This window comes from Giraffa tippelskirchi, chromosome 1 (assembly GCF_054371585.1).
Source record: "Giraffa tippelskirchi isolate mGirTip1 chromosome 1, T2T-mGirTip1v1.2.pri, whole genome shotgun sequence".
Taxonomy (NCBI): domain Eukaryota; kingdom Metazoa; phylum Chordata; class Mammalia; order Artiodactyla; family Giraffidae; genus Giraffa; species Giraffa tippelskirchi.
This window is the reverse complement of record NC_137275.1, coordinates 129056712-129075713: the sequence shown is the minus strand read 5'-3', so window position 1 is coordinate 129075713 and position 19002 is coordinate 129056712. Positions and strand designations below refer to the sequence as shown.

Sequence of the window (19002 nt, the reverse complement as noted above, 5' to 3'; positions counted from 1 at the left end):
ACATACAATTTCTAAAGACCCTCAAAATAAGAGAAGAACAGGAGATAAATTTAAAAGAAAAACATCAAAAAGGGGGGAAAAAAACAGCCAAAGAGGTGAGACACAGCCATTTTGATGGGGGGTGGGTTGTCTAACTACACAATGAGGTCATCCTATCTCCCGGAAGTGACACGTAATCACCTGCTTTGCACTAGCTCCGCCCCTTCCCTCAGAGGTCCCGCCCCTTCGCCCGCAGCCGGGAGGGTGTTAGGGGGCGTTTCTCCAGGAGGAAAGCTGAGAGCTGCGACGCTGAGGAAGGGGACCCCAAAACGTCTGGCACTGCCCCCTCCAGGGATCACTTTGGACCGCCTTACTCGGCCCAGCGGGATTCAGAAACGCCGAGGGGTCAACCTGATGGGTTTCGGGGTCAACGGAAGAGGGGAAGGGGAGCCCTGGCGGGGTGAACCCCCCGGTCCCCCGCCAAGCAGCTGAGGCACAGGAGGGCGGCCATCTTGGCCGGGAGGGTAGGGCTGGGGAGCTGCGGGCGCGGTGCGATTGGGGGGCTCGCCCGGAAGTGACGCCAACTACCCGGAAGCGGAGGGGGTTCCCTGGCCCACTCCCCCCTCGTTCGTTTGCTCCCCCGCTTCCTCCCCGCCCCCCTTCCTCTCCATTCGTTCCCCCCCCCCCCCGTTCCCTGCCTTCTTACCCCCCCCACCCGTCCCTCCCCCCCAACCTCCGGAGCTGGGAAGAGAGTCAAGATGGCGGCGAAATCCGATGGCGGTGGCGTGGGGGTGGGCTTCGCCCAGCTGCACAACCTGGACGAGGCGGTGGGCAGCGGCGGCGAGGAGGACGGGGAGCCCGGGGGAGGCGGCTGCGGCGGCGGCGGCGACGGCAGCGAGCCCGGCGAGAGCAGCTCGCTGCACATCTGCCACTGCTGCAACACCTCCTCGTGCTACTGGGGCTGCCGCTCCGCTTGCCTGCGCTCCCTCCTGGGCAAGAAGCCGCGCCGCAGCGCCGCCGCCGACGGGGGGGACCAGCCGCTGCAGCCGCCCGCGGCCGCCGGTCGCCAGCCCCCGACGCCCGAGCGGCCGCAGCCGCCGCAGGTGGAGCGGCCGTGGCTCGACTGCCTGTGGATCGTGCTGGCGCTACTGGTCTTCTTCGGGGACGTGGGCACCGACCTGTGGCTGGCCCTCGACTACTACCGCAAGGGGGACTACGGCTACTTCGGGCTGACCCTCTTCTTCGTGCTGGTGCCGTCGCTGCTGGTGCAGAGCCTGAGCTTCCGCTGGTTCGTGCAGGACTACACGGGCGGCGGGCTGGGCGCCGTGGAGGGGCTCAGCAGCCGGGGCCCCCCCATGATGGGGGCCGGCTACGGCCACCGCGCGGGGGCCACGCCGGGGGCGCAGCGCCTCTGCCGCCTCTCCGTGTGGATCTGGCAGTCGGTCATCCACCTGCTGCAGATGGGGCAGGTGTGGAGGTAAGAGCACTGCGGGGGTGGGGGCGGGGGCCTGGCCAGCCAGCCCTGCAGAGGGCCCCGCGGGCGAGGCCGAGCCCTCCAGAGTGCGCTCTGCCCCCGAGGTGCCCCGCAGGTGGGCTCCTCGGACGGGCCTTGGCCCGGGGGTCTTGAAGGAGGGGTTTGCCACGCACTTCCCCTGGCGTCTCAAGAAGACCATGGTTCAGTCTGGATCCCTGGCCACGCCTTTTGGCCCAGGGAGGCCCAAGTCCGGCTGTTTGTCTCCGTCCCTGGTTCGCACTTAGCGGAGACCCTGCCTCACCCTTTCTCTCCCCTGTTATCTCCGTAGACTTCTCATATTCCCAGGGTCCCTTTTCCCTGTATCCCCAGGTAACCAGCCGCTAGCGCTTTTTATCTGCACCCCAGCTCGCCTCCTAGGGGGGAACCTTCCTTCTTCCAGCCAGTTTGCACTCGGTTTTGTCCCCCGGTGAGACATCCTCCCCTCTTTTCCCGTCTTCTATCCGCAGTGGCCTGTGTGGGGGCCCTGTGCAAACCCCCTGCTGGCTCTTCTTTTGGCCCCCCTCCATTCCACGCCCCCTCCTCCTTTCCTGCAATCCTGTCCCTTGCAAATGACTACAAACTGCTGCTCTCCTTGAAGGAAAAATGACTTTTTTGGGGGTTTTTTTTGGGCCGAATTAGACGTGCCCTTTTCTTAGTAACAGGTAAAAATGTATAGTATGTGATGGGTGTAAGCGTTTTTAATTCTCACAGAAAATCACTTAGCCACCTGGATACACATTCTGGTGGAGTGTTGTTTTTGGTAGCCAGGGCAGTACGCAGGTGATTTATGTTTACACAAGCCCCAAGCTTGGCTCTGAGGACCTTTCCCCTCTTGTACATTTCCCGTGTGCCAGGTAAATCCTTCAAAAACCACTTGCAGATCGCACCCTCCCCCCCCTTTTTTTTGACAGCGTTAACTGGCTAAACTAAGGAAATGATCTTATAAAAACCTTGGTAAATCTGCGTCCTCCAACTTAAATCAGTTTGAGTGTATTTTGGAAACACTGAGTTGTGGATGAGAGTGTTTGCAAGAGAAAACAACCTTCCTGAAGAGAAATTACAGGAAGCTCTTCAGGTACATTGCTTCTGTGAGAAGACATTTTGCCTTGATTGCTCAGGCACCTATGCCTAGGAGGAGATTTTAGGTGCTCACATTTTTTCAGTTTACTGAGATGTACCTAGGTTAACCGAAATAAAGTTCGTTGTCTTTTGAATTGTCTAGGTCGCTATTCAGAATTTTAAATACAAACGTTTCAGAAAGCATGGAATTGAATTAAGTCGAATCACGAAAGACAATGTGAGACTTTTGTCCTGCAGAATTTACATGCAAATTCAGGATTGGAGTTTTCCTGATCTTGTGAGTGGTTTTCCTGGTCTTGTGTTCCTAGGTTGAACAAGCAACCTTTTTTCCCAGCCCTGTCTACAGATAATTTGTTTCCTGCTGATACGTTTATAGGAAGAGGGGGGAAAATTAGGGGAAAAAAAAAAGAGGTGATTAACTTTTAGCTATTATGAGCCTAATTTGGGGTCAAGGAAAATTTTGAAGTATGTTTTAAATTGGAATTCTAGCTCTGAAAACATCCCAATCCATACTGAATCGAAGAGTATGTTTGGTATGGGGATACTGTTTTTGGTTTATTGCAGGTGGGTGACATGCAAAGTAATGAAGGCAAGAGAGACAAAAAGTATGGGGAGAGGTTTTTGAAATAGTAGTAAAATTTAACAGCATGTAATTAATAAGTAGGCTTGTATAGAATAAGCCTAAGTTACCTATCTCTCCAGGTCTTAGACATGGAGATGTGGGCAATCAAAACCTTGGTGTCAGGTTCAGATTCCTGAGAAAATTGTTTCTAATGTAATCCATCCTAGGTATTTCTTAGTAGTAAGCTTTTGGGACATACTAAAATTGGAGTTCTGTTTCACAAATTTTTTAGGCAGAATAATCCCCCCAACCTGGCCCATTTACCTAAACCTTAATTGTATTTGACAGTAAAAGTTCAGGTTGTGGACTTTTTTTTTCTTGAAAGTTATCTGTGATTTACTATGTCTGAGTTTTTTGTTCTTTTTTCAAGATTAGAATATATGTCTGAATGTTTTATAAAGTTGATATTAAAAGACATGCTAATTCAGCTAAGTTATTTATTCTAATGTATTAATACTATACTTCAATTGAAATACTCACTGAGGAAGGATTTTTCTAAGTTTTTTTACTTGTTTTGCTTGAAATACTCCAGGAGCAGGGTCTTTCTTTAATACATGCTAGGCACGTGGCTTGCATAGAAATCATTCATAAGTAAAAGCTTTGGAGAAAGGTGTTTATTCTTTTTTAGTTTTAATCTCTTGGCAAGCTTGTCATTGTTTGTAAGCATACATCATCTTAGCTTTTCTGCAGATCTTTTGGTTTACAGTTGTTCTCTGAATCATATTTGCTACTTAAATTTTATGTACTTCATGTGGTCATGTGACTTAAAGGTTAAGACCTAAGAATTTGATTTGAGCTACATTCCCAAGACAAGATGTTGGTGAGGTTGTCAAAACGGATTGCATTAAACCATGAAACTTGTCTCTTCACTTGCTTTTTCTTAAATGTAAAATTATTTGACTCTTGCTTGGACCAAAGCACAGTGCTTATTTAAGAAAAATTAGTTTCTTTTGACAGTAAAGTGGTGAATTTCTATGCATGTTGCCTTTCCTGTCAAGATGGAAAACACTTGACATCTCTTTCATCAGATGACTCCCTAGAATGTCAAAAAATGTTTTTGGTTGGGCCAAAGTTGGAGTGTGGAAGGCTAGTTACCTGTAGGATGACTTGTTTCATGAACCTTGTGATTAAAGTCTGTTTAATGCATGCTTTACCGTCACTAATTACTTAACGTGGAACTTTCTGTCTAGCTTTATGTGCTCTATTTTTCAGGTGTTTTTCCCAGGGATAGCAGGTCTGTGAGTCACTCATACCAGGAACGGAAGTTATACCAGGCTTCACAGTTTAGTACAATGTGTTGTTATTAGAAAGTGAGATCATTTTCTTGGAAGGTTACAGCTTAGGAACAGGTTTGCATGTTGCATTTTTGTGTGTAAGTTTTTTCCTTCAGTGTATCAGCCTTTCTTTGCTTTTGTGCTACTTTTAGAGAGTGCTTGGTGTGCTGGTCATTCACTGCAGTCAAGGAGCGTAGTTTCTTTGACTGAAATGTCATGGTATGTCACAATGTTGCAACCTAATCATTAATTTTTCTTTTTATGTACTTATTTTTATGGGTATGTTTTAAAGATTTTTCTTAAAATGTTAATTCTTTCTGCCACTTTAAAAGTGAACATCAGCTGTTCTTTACCTTGGGAAATGAGGTGGAGTGTCCGTCTAGTCAAGGCTATGGTTTTTCCAGTGGTCATGTATGGATGTGAGAGTTGGATGGTGAAGAAAGCTGAGCGCCGCAGAATTGATGCTTTTGAACTGTGGTGTTGGAGAAGACTCTTGAGAGTCCCTTGGACTGCAAGGAGATACAATCAATCCATCCTAAAGGAGATCAATCTTGGGTGTTCATTGGAAGGACTGATGTTGAAGCTGAAACTCCAATACTTTGGGCACCTCATGCAAAGAGTTGACTCACTGGAAAAGACCCTAATGCTGGGTAGGATTAGGGGCAGGAGGAGAAGGGGACGACAGAGGATGAGATGGTTGGATGACATCACTGACTCAATGGACATGGGTTTGGGTAGACTCCGGGAGTTGGTGATGGACAGAGAGGCCTGGCGTGCTGCAGTTCATGGGGTCGCAAAGAGTCGGACATGACTGAGCGACTGAACTGAACTGAACTGAAAGGGTTGCCTTCAAGGGACAAAAAAAAGGAAAAAATAATTCATCTACCATAATGAGTTCATCAACCTGTGAACAATCTAAAGCTTTATTTTAGCTTTCTTTTCACTTCAAGACTGTGATATAACATAGGGACATAGCTCTCTGTAATCAGCAGCAAATGTTGGTGAAGATCCTTCTATAAATTATCCACTCCCCCTTACCCCTCAATGTAGGCATACTTGGAAAATTATGGAGGTTTGTTCTTGCTGAATATTTTAGAATAGTGGCTCTTAATTCAGGCTGAGAATAGAACCTACTACAACATTAAAAAAAAAATACCTGAACATTGCTAGACCTGCTGAGATAGAATCCCAAGGTGAGACCCAAGCAATCTTATTTTTAGAAGCTCCACAGGTAATCAGATGGTCAGCCAGGCTTGAGAAGCACTTTTAGAATTGGGTTTCAGGCTTATTCCATTTGGAGATTGTTGTTGGATTTGTGTTCTTAATATGTTGGAACAATTGGGAATGGAATGCTTTGATACTGTGAAACTTGGTTTCTGGACAATACCCTAACAAAACAACTTTACCTTGGAAACATGAGTGTCTAAACACAGTACTTGGATTGTCTCAAGTGTATGCACTTACCGTACTCAGGGTTTTCTTCTTTGAACCTAAGTATGGATCTCATTCTAAAAGGATTCCTAAACTCAAAGCATTCTTTAGTATTGTGGCCCACTTCTTTGCCTTTTAATGTGATTCAAATAGCACTTTTATGATTGTGTTGCATGTTAAAGGGAAATTAAATTTGAAATGATTCTCCTAAGTAGGCTTGAGGCAAATATGACTGGGATTACAAGAGGTGTTGGACTAAGTGGTCTGTAATGTCCCTCCAGCTCTAAAATGTTGTGATTTAGGAATGGAAATATTATTTTACACATAAGGAAAATCATTCATATGGGGCCAAAATACTAGTCAGAGTCACCATAAAAGATTGTATATGTGAGTTTGTGTCTATGTCTGTGTGTGTGTAGGGGGGCTTTGTATAGTATCTGTTTATTACTGGATGGGAATCTCAATATTGTAAAAATCTTTTCCCCCATTTTTGTGTATATATTTAATGGAATTCTGGTTCAAAAGAAACTCAGTGGGTTTTTTTTTTTTTATGGGAAACCCGAGAAAAATTGATCTGCGGAAATGATGCATGTATATAGTCAAAAAAAATCTTGAAAAAGAAAAATGTTCCTCTGTCAAAAAGTGAATGTACTATAAAGTGTCAATAATTAGATCAATGTGCCACTGGCAGAGGAATAAAGCAAATAAGTGTTGAAGCAGAATAAAGAGAAATTGACAAGTTTGTGGGAATTTAGTAGATAGTGAAAGTGACATTTCTAATCAGTGAAGGGAGAAAAAGATTATTTAGCAAATGATAGTGAGTCAATTGACTACTCAGTTGGGGGAAAAATTGCTCTCTACATAAACAAAAATTCTAAAAGAATTAAAAGTAAAAATGTGAAATATTAAATTATAAAAATACTGAAAGAAAATGTAGGATAATTTATAATCTTTCAATGGGCAAGAAGCTTTGATACCATCAAGAAAAAAAGGGACAGATTCAGTAAAGACAGTCTCGTTTTGTTATTGCCTTCCTCCTCTCTCCACTTGAAAAATCATAGAAATACATGATTAGTTGTGAGAGTAAAAGAGTTATATTTGGACAAAGAGCTATGTACCTAAAGGAGAGTATGAGGAGAGAATCTCTGAAGATTAGTTAATTTTGAGTGAACAGAAACAGAACAAACTAGATATCTATGGTGAATTTTCAAAGGAAGGCAATGAAAAAATGACACACTTTTAGTAAAATTGTAAGCAGTGATGAAGGAAGGATAGTATTTTCAGAATGATCCAGAAACAAAACACCAAATTCATATTGCCCGAAACCTAGTAGGCACGTGTCATAAATCATGGGCAGTTCATTTCTGCCTTTTAACATCATTTGCTTTGATTTTGCAAGCTTCCATAATGTCAGTTAGTTAGGGTTATGTAATGGATAGATTCTGGAGTACTGAAATGATTATGTTTGCGTGCTCAGTCCCTCAGTCATATCCGACTGTTTGTGACCCCATGCACTGTAGCCCGCCAGGCTTCTCTGTCCCGGGGATTTTCCAGGCAAGAATACTGGAGTGGATTTGCCAGTTCCTCCTCCAGGGGATCTTCCTGACCTAGGGATTGAACCCATCTCTTGTGTGTCTCCTGCATTGGCAGGTGGGTTCTTTACCACTGAGCCACCTGGGAAACCATTGCAGAAATTAGGTGGGATGCAAAAAGAAAGAAAATGTTTCTGTTGTTGCTGTTTTTGCCATGGGCTGGTTTGATTTACAGTGTGCTTTCTGCAAACATGATTGTGGTTAAAACTTTAGTTTATTCCTTGTGATACTCTCTTTACCTTGTTTCTTCTACTCAGAAATTCTGAATTTCTTATTTGGCTCTGAAAGCATTCATTTTTTAAAAAAATCATGAAAATGTAGCCTCATTTAGAAAGTTCACTGACTGTTGATTTTTGTCTAAAGGCAATCCACTATTTATCCCTATTAGAGATACTCAAAAAAGAAGAAGGAAAAAACAATTCCACAGGACACAGCAATAGTATAAAGGGAACATTGGAGTTAAGGAATCAGGTTTATCATTCTGCAAGTTACCAAAAAAACTCTGTACTCAGTTTCCTCATGTTTATCAAATAAAGAATTAAATTCATTGATTCTTCAGGTCCCTCCATTTTAGAGTCTATTATGCTATAGGTATTAGCATTCTGAAGTTTTAAACAAGAAATTTCAGACCCTAGTTTGAAGAATTAAAATATTTTAAAGTGTGGATTTCCCAGGAACTACTTTGAAGAAGTATCATTTATTTTGACTTAATTTAAAATTTTTTATTACTTGTAATCACATTGCCACCTATGGAAGCATTATAAATACTAATATATTGCTAGCTAAGGTTAAGATTTATAGCAGATACTTGTTTTCCTGGTTTATTAGCAACTTTTGTGGAATTTGCAATTTCAGCTAAAATTAAAGTGTCCTTTTATAATCTTCTGTTTAACATATTTTACTGTTAGGTTTAGCTAAAGTTATGCATATGTCTAACATACATTTTTGAGGTTTTTCTGAATTGATTACCAAGATTAATTTCTAATTGGGAAGAACCTTAAAGTCACCTACTGCAATTTATCGTTTGATATGTAACTTTGAAAAGTTAGTGGTTTTGTTTTGGTTTTTTTTTTTTTGGCTTGTTAGTTGTAAGCAATTTTTGGAAATGATTCTAAGTGAATCTTTTTGTGTTTTGTATTTTATTAGATTAAGGTATATAGTACTCTTGTCTGGAAAATCCCATGGACAGGGGAGCCTGGTGGGCTGCAGTCCATGGGATCGCGAAGAGTCAGACACAACTGAGCGACTTCACTTTCACTTTTCACTTTCATGCATTGGAGAAGGAAATGGCAACCCACTCCAGTGTTCTTGCCTGGAGAATCCCAGGGACGGGGGAGCCTGGTGGGCTGCCGTCTATGGGGTCGCACAGAGTCGGACACGACTGAAGTGACTTAGCAGCAGCAGCAGCAGCAGTGTGGGTAAATCTATTGATCTTGGTATATTGCATTATTTTAACATACTTTAAAGCAAAATGACAGTATCGTAAAGGTAAAATTTTTCATATTGCTAACAAAAAATGTCCTTTATGTATATTGCTTTCATCATGAAATATCAAACAAGTGGTTTTTAAAGAAACTTTTGTTTTGAATATATTATTTTGATTGTTTTTCTTTTTAGTTGTGAGGAAGCTATTTCTGTTTTATCTTGGTTATGAATTTACAGAGTGTGGATTGTATGTTCATCAACTCATTTCCAGGAAGAGATTTGAATATTCAGTTCACAGAAAAGTAAACGCATCAGTTTTCTTCATAGCACCCTTGGAAGGGAGAAAGAGTTGATAGTTACTGTTTGCTCTGGCTAGATGCTCCCAAAGAATCGTAGATACATGAAATAAAAAGTTTCTCTTTCCCCTTATGCCCCCATTTCATCCTGTCTTAAACATACTGCTCACCTGACGAAGATGGCAAAAGTGAGGCAGATACCAAATCCACGGCTTGGAAAGCCCAGTGAGAAAACAGAGCTGGCCGGGAATTAGGCACCCAAACCCTTCCAGATGGTACGCATGCTCTGCTTTCTCTCCTTGGCTGTGTTTGGCTCTGGTGGTCAGAGAACCGCTTGTGTTAGGATAGGCCTGGGACTTGTTAGAATGCAGATTTGTGGGTCTACTATGGGCTTAAAGAATCAGAACCTTAGGGAGTTGGACCAGGGAATGTGTAATTTTTTTCGGGTTGAGGGGACTGCATTGTGATGCCTGTGGGATCCTAGTCCCTGACCAGAGACCAAACTCGTTAACCCCTTCCCCTCCCCATTGGGATTTTGTGGAGTCTTAACCACTGGACCTCCGGGGAAGTCTGGGAATGTGTATTTTTGCTGTCCTTGCCCGAATCAATTTTGACTTTGCTGGTGGGAGGTGGGGGTTTGTATTTTAAACAAGCTCCCCAGTCCTTACCTCTCTAAAGTTGGAGAGCTGTTGTTGTACTGGAATCAGAACCTGAGACATAAGGAAGAAAACAGTTCCATCCTGAAGTTACTGTGAATCTAGGCACTGGTGGGTTTTCAACCGGTTGTCAGTAGACAGAGTTTACACTTCATGTTAGTTTTGGAGGAACAAAATTAAAATCTGTCTCATGTGTCCTCTTGTCTGTAATAGCAGTAACCCGAGGTAAGGGCTAATGGAAGTATATATAATAGGTTAGAGTGTATGACTATTGTTTTTACAAATATTATCTCATTTAACTTTCTGTTAAGGTTTTTGTGCCCATTTTACAGGTGAAGAAATGGGTTTAGAGAGATTGAGTAATCTAATAAGTCACTGGTAACTGGTGGAGGAAAGTTTTGAAGCAGATCTCACTGGTGGTAAAATATATGCAGTTTCTACATCTATTTTTCTTGTAATGATCAGGAGACTCTTTCCACTAAAAACTTTGTTTTACTTTGGGGCTTTGCTGTTCTGGCTTCTTGAAAGTGGAGGAATGTCATTCTTGAACTGCTGGGGTCTCTGGATGTACATGCTGAGGTTCTTGGAGACCTCTGATTTCTAGTCTAATGTGTTAAACTCTCCTGAGAAGATATATCCATATGTTGATTCTCTGTCTGCCTGTTGTAAACACCAGGAATAGTAGCTCTTTCCTGAAGGTTATAAAGCAGTTGTTTTCAGACCTTGACTTTGTGTTAGGATCACCTGGAGAGTCAGTTATTTGGGTTCTGCCGTAAGAGGTTATGTCCTAGTAGGTCTGGGATGGGCCATGGAATCTATGTATTTAGAAAGCCTGTGTTTTCAGAATGTTCCCCAAGCAGTGCAGGGATGAAAACCACATATCTATAGGCTGATTTCTGGGCTTCCCTTGTGCTCAGCTGGTAAAGAATCTGCCTACTGTGTGGGAGACCTGGGTTCGATCCCTGGGTTGGGAAGATCCCCTGGAGAAGGGAAAGGCTACTCACTCCAGTATTCTGGCTTGGAGAATTCCATGGACTGTATAGACCATGAGGTCACAAAGAGTCTGACACGACTGAGTGACTTTCACTTTCACTTTTGCATAGGCTGATTTCTATCAATATTTACAGCAGTAGTTCTCAAGGAGAAGGAGTTTACGTTAGAGTAACTTGGAAATTTTTTTTTCTTGTAAACTTGAGCACTAGGTGTATCAAATATATAGAGGGGTGGAGTGAATAAAGGAAGCTCTGATGATGATTTTAATGGAACACCAGTATTTAAGCAATCTCTCGTCAGACCTTACTCTTAGCTGGAATGATTGGTGAACATGTATATTAATCCAGTGGGTATATTTCCCATATGCTATGGCATACCAGTTATACTTAAGATTGACAATACTGTCAAAGCATTTCACATTAGAACTGTACAGCATATAATTGAATATTCTTTTGATTCAGAAGCTTCTTTGGAAGTTTGAAGTACTTCAAGGTCATTATTAGCACGAATGATGCTAGCACTGTTGGTGCTCCAGAAGTGCCAGGTTAGAGGCATTTTATTATGTCGGGAAAATTGATATTCAATCCAGAGTGAATTTCATGTCTCAGATTTTCAGAAATGTTATATTTGTTGAAATTGGTGCCAAGGGTAGGCTTCCTAAAAAGAAACTGGTGAATGAAAGGGGAGAAGTATCCTAAATAGGTGTTAAATAGGTGTCATTAGAGACAGGAATGAAGGAAGCAGAGAAGAAAAATAACCTAACGTTTGCCTTGATGGAGTCACAGGCAGAAATGGCTCAAGGAGGGGTCAGGAAGGGATTGTACAGTCTTTAACTGGGCTATTCTCTGCTGGTAAGATATAGTACAGGGATCAACAGGGTCCCCTAAAATCTATACACACCAAAATAACATCCCTTGAGCTCCATCTCAAAAGGTACTGTGGTAGTGGTGAGAAAACCCAAGCTCCTTGTAACTGGGAAACTCAGGATCAGAAACCCTAAGAGGATCAATAGCTGGCAGAGAGGGACACAGGATGTATGGGCAAGCACACCGTACACTGGTTGTATTTTCTGTGATTCTGGATAAAAATGAGAACTCCAAATCTGTCATTTTGCTTGGTTTTAAGGAATGCAGCTCTTGAGTAGTGAACTAAATGGTTAGTAGTTATACATAGCCTTATATGTTTAGGATACTGTCATTTTGCCTTCTGTAAGGCAGTTTTCATCAAAGCTGACTCTGAAGGAAGAGGTTATGCCTTCCAGTAAGGGAGTTATATATTCAAAATTAAAGCAGTCTCAAGTGGTTTTGCTTAAACCTAGTGGGTAATGGCATGTTTTGGGGTTGGAAGAAAAGAGAAGCTACATTAAGGACTTACTACTCTATTCGCAAATGTCAAAATGCAGCTGAAGTTAAAAGTAACTATAATATAAATTTGGAAAAATAGAGAATTGGAACATCTTTGTGCCATTTGGGGGTCATATTTGTTATTTCCATTATTTAATAGGGACCACATAATTTTGAGGTAGTTTTCAAGATATAGTGGTCTGGGATTAAATAAGATGGTATTTGTCAGACATTTTACAAGATTTTTAATGGGGCCCTGTAAGGTTGGAATGTGTCATTTTGCCTATTTGGCATTTGCAGTTTACTGTCTCAATTCATGGTACAATTGTATCTACCGTAATGTGATATTCCTGAAAACCCTCTCATTCTGTCAAATCAATCAATAAAGCTTACAGGACTGTGGGGAAAATAGAATTAAGGCTAGACTGCTTAAAACCATGTGACTTTATAACCACAGCACTAACAAAAACAATGACAACCCAAATAAAAATATTAGCATTGTAGCACTGGGGACATTTGTGCTCAGTTTCATATCCAGATGGTTCAAGACCTTGTTTTATCCTGGGACATGTTTTTCCTTTGAGCTGTAGATTCTTGTAGGTATTAGCTTCTATTGGAGGCCAGTTTTCACCAAAATTAAAGCTCTGGTCCAGGGTTTAGCCTTCATGTGTGCCCACAGCATCACCAGGTAGTGCAAAGTGCAATAGATATGGAAGATGCTAAATCAGCCACCACCGCTTGTACTAAAGGAAGGTGCTTTGGTAAGAATCTCACCGGTCCCCCTCCCCCCTCCCCGGGCCGAGTCTTTATTATTTGTGAAAAATCTTGTCCTTGATAGCTTTGAAACATGAGCATGCTGGGAAGGATCACTTAGAAACCAGCACTGTTTCCCTATTACACTGTTGTTCCCATTTTGCCAGTCATGTGTGAAAGACTCCATGTTACAAAAGCATGTGTTGTGGCATAACTGACATGTTTGAATCTGTGATAGTGTCAAGATGCAGAGTTTGGAGTTGTCCAGGTTCTGTTGTTTTGGAAAGTTGCAGTTTTGGAGATCCTATAGTGTGTCAAAGTTAAGTGAAATTTATTATTCCTCTGTTTTGTTGGCCTTTTTATACAACAAAAGAAGTGAAGAGGGGCTATTTCAATCGACTTACACATTTCTGCTCTGTAACATAGTCATTGAATGGAATGAGCTCATGTCTCAGTGCTATATTAGCACTTGAGCTACATATATGAAGTAGGAATGGCTTTAAGTTTCGACTCATTTGAAATGTAGTTATAGTGAGGTTTTAAATTAAAAGTTATCTGAGCATAGAGTAAATGGGGAAAAAGAGCAACAGTAGCCAGTTGTCAAGATAAAGACTGATGGGTAGAACAAACCGACGGCTTTCAGCAATATAACCAGTCTGTTTTCATAGAGTTGTTTTGTTTTGTTTTAGGATTGGGAGAACTTCCGCATTAAGTAGTAGTTAAATGTGAAAGGCAGCAAACATACGATGTGTATGTTGATATTGCATTGTTTTTCTTAAGTAACTGTAATATAATAAACATCTCCATGGCTCAACATGAGAAATGCATTGCCTGCAGTGGGCAGTCCTGGCTGACCGTGGCTTTGGCTTTCTTTAGGGACTCTACTCCCTCATCATTCAGCCAGAGAAAGAGAATATGGAGAAAGCATAACTGTTTCTTAAGTGCCCTGACTTGAAGCGACTCACATCACTGATGCTAATAACATCCCATAGGGAGAACAGCCGTGTGACCATGCCCACATAAAAGAAAGCCTTGGAATGTGGTCCTGCTGGGGAACAGCTTTGTGCAACAGAAGAGGGAGCTTGTGGTTTTGGTGACCAGAGACTGAGAAAGAAAAAAATCCTGTACCTAGATCAGGTACCCTACAAATTAGATTAAAGGAGGTTGTGTGTATGTATGTAATGTAAATTGCTATTGCTTGGAGTATAAAAGAGACAGTTATTTTTAAAACTTTGATTTATATTTTAATTTAATACTTTAGGATTTGCTAGCCATGTCAGGTGCCTTATTTTACTCTTAAAAATGTTAAAACCATTCTTAGTCTGAGGGTCATAAAAAATATATCAACTCTATTTTAACTGGTCAGGTAAGATAAGTAGCAATTTAAATTAGATTTTAAAGGTAGCAGCCGTGTTTAATAATTTTGTGTGATCTATGCTAAATACACCAAACTAAAATATACAGCTAGAGTTTTGAATAATTTTTCTTTAGAAGAAACTTCATTGAGATTAAAGTGATCTTCATAGACTAAATAAAAAGTACTTAAAAATAAAGTACTCTATACCTGTGCCTTGTCAGTGTTTCAGGTCTTAAAAGAAATAGTTCATCTGTGTTTAGGACACTTTGGAATCTTGATAAGTTGTAACTTTAACAAAACCATGTCCCATACTTAGGGAACTCGTTGACTGCTATTCTCCAAATAACTGCTCTCAAAAGTCACTCCTTATTTTTATCTGTTAGTGTACAGGCCACCAAATATATAACCTAAATATGTGTGCAAAATTCATAACTAAGACATTTACCCTAAAACTTTATATTACTAAAACTAATTGGATTTTATTTGTTTTGTGTTTTGTGTGTTTATTTGTTTTGTGTTTCCAACCACTGGGAATGGATTAAAATTATCTAAAAATTTTAGTACATATACACAATGGAATATTACTCAGCCATTAAAAAAAATACATTTGAATCGGTTCTACTGAGATGGATGAAACTGGAGCCCATTATACAGAGTGAAGTAAGCCAGAAAGAAAAACAACAATACAGTATACTAATGCATATATATGGAGTTTGAAAGATGGTAATGATAACCCTATATGCGAGACAGAATAAGAGACACAGATGCATAGAACAATTTTATGGACTCTGAGGGAGAAGGTGAGGGTGGGACGTTCTGGGAGAATAGCATTGAAACATGTATATTATCATATGTGAAACAGAACACCATTCCATGTTCGATGCATGAGACAAGGGCTCAGGGCCGGGGCAATGGGATGACCCAGAGGGATGGGATGGGGAGGGAGGTGGGTGGGGGGTCCAGGAAGGGGAACACATGTAAACCCATGGCTGATTCATGTCAATGTATGGCAAAAACTATTACAATATTGTAAAGTAATTAGCCCCCAACTAAAATAAATAAATTTATAAAAAATAAATAAATAAAATAAAATAATCTAAAAATTGCTTATAAAGATGTTAAAGCATCTAAGTATGATTTAATGTAAAAATGAAACTGAAAATTTTCATTAAAACATGTTGATATGTTTTATAAATCTTTCTGGAATTCAGAAAATATTTAAAAGATAGAGGCCTGTTAGTTTAGTAATGAAGATTTAATAGTCAACTTGTTTTAAGATACTTGTTTGTTAATTTCAAATATGACTTAGGTTACATTTTCTGATATTCTTAATTGGCTTTTAAAAATTAGGTTACTAAAGCATTAAAATAATAAATACATGCATTTATTTAGAGGTTATTTAATAATTAAAGTTTCTCTACATAATATCACCACCAGTTGAGACTGTACCAGGGTCTAGATGAGGATCTTTTTTTTTTCTTACAAAGCCAAAATCTGTGACCTGTATAGGTAATACATAATTAATATCTTCTCACTCTATTGTGCTTGAGAGAGAGAACTGCAAATTATAATTAGAGTAAAATCCAGACACTGAAATCTTTAATAGGAGCTGTATGGTGTTACAGGTCAAATACACACTACTTGAGATAAAATTCTTTGTCTAGTTGATCTTATTAATATAACTTTTAATATTTTTAATGTATTTACTTATATTATCTGGCGCTGGCTTAGTCTTTCATTCCCAGTGTTGCATCAGTTGTAGCCAGAGGACACTGCCCAGTCTGCAAGCAGACCTGACTCCCTAGTGTTGTAAGAAGCCTCTGGGCGACCCTGTCTGAGCTTGATCAAAGCAAATACTGTTACATCCAGGGATTCCAGAACTTAATACTGCTGCAGATGTTGAAATGCTGTACACTGTGTTTACAACCTTATTCACAAGCCTTTTCAGTTTTCAGTTCATAAGCCCATATGGGTGCACTCTCCGAAATCTTCTTCATGACACTGTAGCAATATTAATCAACACAGATCGTAGGACTTCTTCTCCAGACCAAAGAAAAAAATGAATCACTAAATTTCACATGATTAATCACTCTTGGTTGATGTAGATACAGCTTTAAATAATAATGTTTTTAAAAATTCAGTAAATAATACTTCATACTCATTAGAAGACTCCTAACTACATTTGAAACTAGCATGATTGTGTAAATCATCTATACTAGAATTTAAAGAAAAAGATGACTCCTGTCAGAAAACCAGTATAACAAGTATTGGTGAAGTTGTAGAGAAATTGGGACCTTTGTGCACTGTTGCTTGTAATGTCAAATTATGTAGACATTGTGAAAGAAGAATGGTGATTTTTCAAAAAATATATATATGATCCAGCAATTTGACTCTTGGGTGTATACCCTGAAGAACTGAAAATGGGAATGTGAAGAGATGTTGGTACCACATGTTCATAACAGCATTATTCATAATAGCCAAAAGATGGAAGCAACCTCACTGTCCATAGATAGATGGATAAACAAAATGTAACATATATGTATAATGGAATATTACTCAGCCTTAAAAAGGATGGCTATTCTGACACATGATACAGCATTGGATGAACCTTGATGCTGAGTGACATAAGCCAGTAAAAAAAAAACACAGATACTGTATAATTCTACTTTTAGGAGTTAACTAGAGTAGCCAGCCTCATAGAGAAACAGAAGAATGGTGGTTGCCAGGGGCTGGGGGTGGGGAATGGCAAGTGATGTAGTTTCAGTTCAGGAAGATGAAAAGAGTTCTGTGGATGGATACTGGTGATGGTTGCACAACAGTGTAGATGTGCTTAATGCCTCTGAAATAACTGTACACTGAAAAATGGTTAAGATAGTAAATTTTATGTCACGTGTATTTTATGAAAATTTGAAAAAATCAACAGACAAGCCCTTCAGCTAGTTTTATTTCTTCATAGTCCTGCTCACAACTTAAACACAGAAAACCAATGAACAAACAATATCATTTTCTCTTCCTTGCCCAGTACTGTTGTCAGTTTAAAAAGCAAAAGCAATACTAATTATTTCCCTGCAGCCAATCCATGGGGATCAGGGCATACCTCTTACCAGTGTTCTAGTCACAGTGTCCAGCTGGGAACCGGCCTCAATTGTGTTACCTAAAAAATACTGTTTTGAAATTGGCCTCGTCTGCTTCTACCGCTGTTAGGTTAAAAAGTCCTAGTGTTGGTCACCACAGTGATACCCGGGGTCTTGGCTTTGAAAAAGACAACCAAGTGTTGTTAAATCTGAGATGACTCCAATAAAGGATGGGTGGTATCTGACATCCAAGTTCTCTCTCCTACAGCCTGGCCTGTGGTGATGAGACACTGCTTGTAAGGAGGGCCAAGGGAGCCAAGGCCCTCAGAGCATGTCTTCTGGAGCCTGAGTGCTTAGTCTCAAGCCTGCCCTAAGGTTTCCTCATAGGTAAAATAGTGCTTATTTGGGGTAGAAAGATCTGGAACAGCTTTGTGGAGGAGGATATTACTACCTTGCAGGGTTGTTTTGAGAATGAGGAGTTAATACATGTAAAGTCTGAGAATAATGCTTTGATACACTTACCAAATGTTAGGTATTAACAGCTTTTTCTACCTGAAAATTGTACCTGGCATTGATATGGTTCTTAACCAGACCAAATTTTCTTCCTTTATTTGACTGTTATCAAATCCTCTTTCTACATGTAGAAATATGCCTTGCTTAGATGTTCAAAGTAATTTCTTCAACTAAGGATGTGATCTTGTTAAAGCAGTTAGAAATATGTGTCTATTAAATGTTTGTTCTCATTGCAAGTGAAACCAAGAAGAAAACTATAGTAACTTTGTAGTTTATTTACATATTGTTAAATGCTTGTATAAAAGAGCAGAGGAAGAGTTTACTTGGTTCTTTATCAGATATCGTTAAGTGTTTGTCTTAGTTCTATTTACAGCCAAAATTACAGTAAAACGGGAAGCTTTTGGTTTGAGCTAAGCTCCTTGCCCATTTCTTTTTTTTTTTTTTTAAGCTATCAGGTGTTTATTCTTAAAAACTTGGTATTTTTCAAAGTGATTTCTCCATGGTTGGGATATTTTATATCCTGTTTTTGTCAGCTTTAATGTGTATGTATAAGAAGGTTCCTTTTTGATTGGAATTCAAATTGTACTCTTTCAGAACTGCCTGATGACCACCTGAAGCCGTATAAGACTTTAATACAGTGATTTGGGGGGCCCATTTGTAATTTTCAGAGTTTCATAATATTAATATTAATTCCTGAGGTTGCTGCAGGTTGACCCCAGAACTGTCAAACTTTCGAAAGATTAGAGAAGTCTAATTCATTGTTGAGCATGTGAGGTTACTGGATGTGACTGGAATATGTACCTGTGGTCTGTTTTTGGTGATTTTTGCCTGTGATGGTGTTCTTTAGGATAACCCCTCTCTCCATAGGATAGTTTCCTGCTGCTGCTGCCTGTTGGTTGGAAGACCTGGCTCCCACCTGGACCCTGTGGTGCCGGGCTCTCTGTAGTCATCTCTTGCCTCTGTTATAAGACCAGGCATAATGGGATCAGTGCTGTGTTGCTTACAGTTAAGAAGGACCTCGGACTTCAGGCTTGTATGTCAGAGTGGTCTTGCAGTGCACATTAGCCCACTGTATTAGCTTCCTCCTAAGGCTCTTGTGAC

At 40.5% G+C, this 19002-nt stretch overlaps 1 protein-coding gene and 1 long non-coding RNA gene across 2 annotated transcripts in view; one reads left to right on the top strand and one right to left on the bottom strand.

The window, feature by feature from the left end:
• Window positions 1-242: 242 nt before the first annotated feature.
• XKR6 (XK related 6) overlaps window positions 243-19002 on the top strand; it is a 260689-nt gene continuing 241929 nt past the window's right edge. The window contains exon 1 of the mRNA XM_081495669.1: window positions 243-1456. Within this exon, the coding sequence (XP_081351795.1) occupies window positions 738-1456 (719 nt within the window). The 5' untranslated portion in view covers window positions 243-737. The remainder of the gene's footprint in view (window positions 1457-19002) is intronic.
• Window positions 9096-10875, bottom strand: LOC145508702 (uncharacterized). Its single transcript, XR_014055544.1, has 3 exons — window positions 9881-10875; window positions 9383-9527; window positions 9096-9247 (listed from the first exon to the last, which is right to left on the bottom strand). It is a non-coding gene; the product is annotated as an uncharacterized LOC145508702 (long non-coding RNA).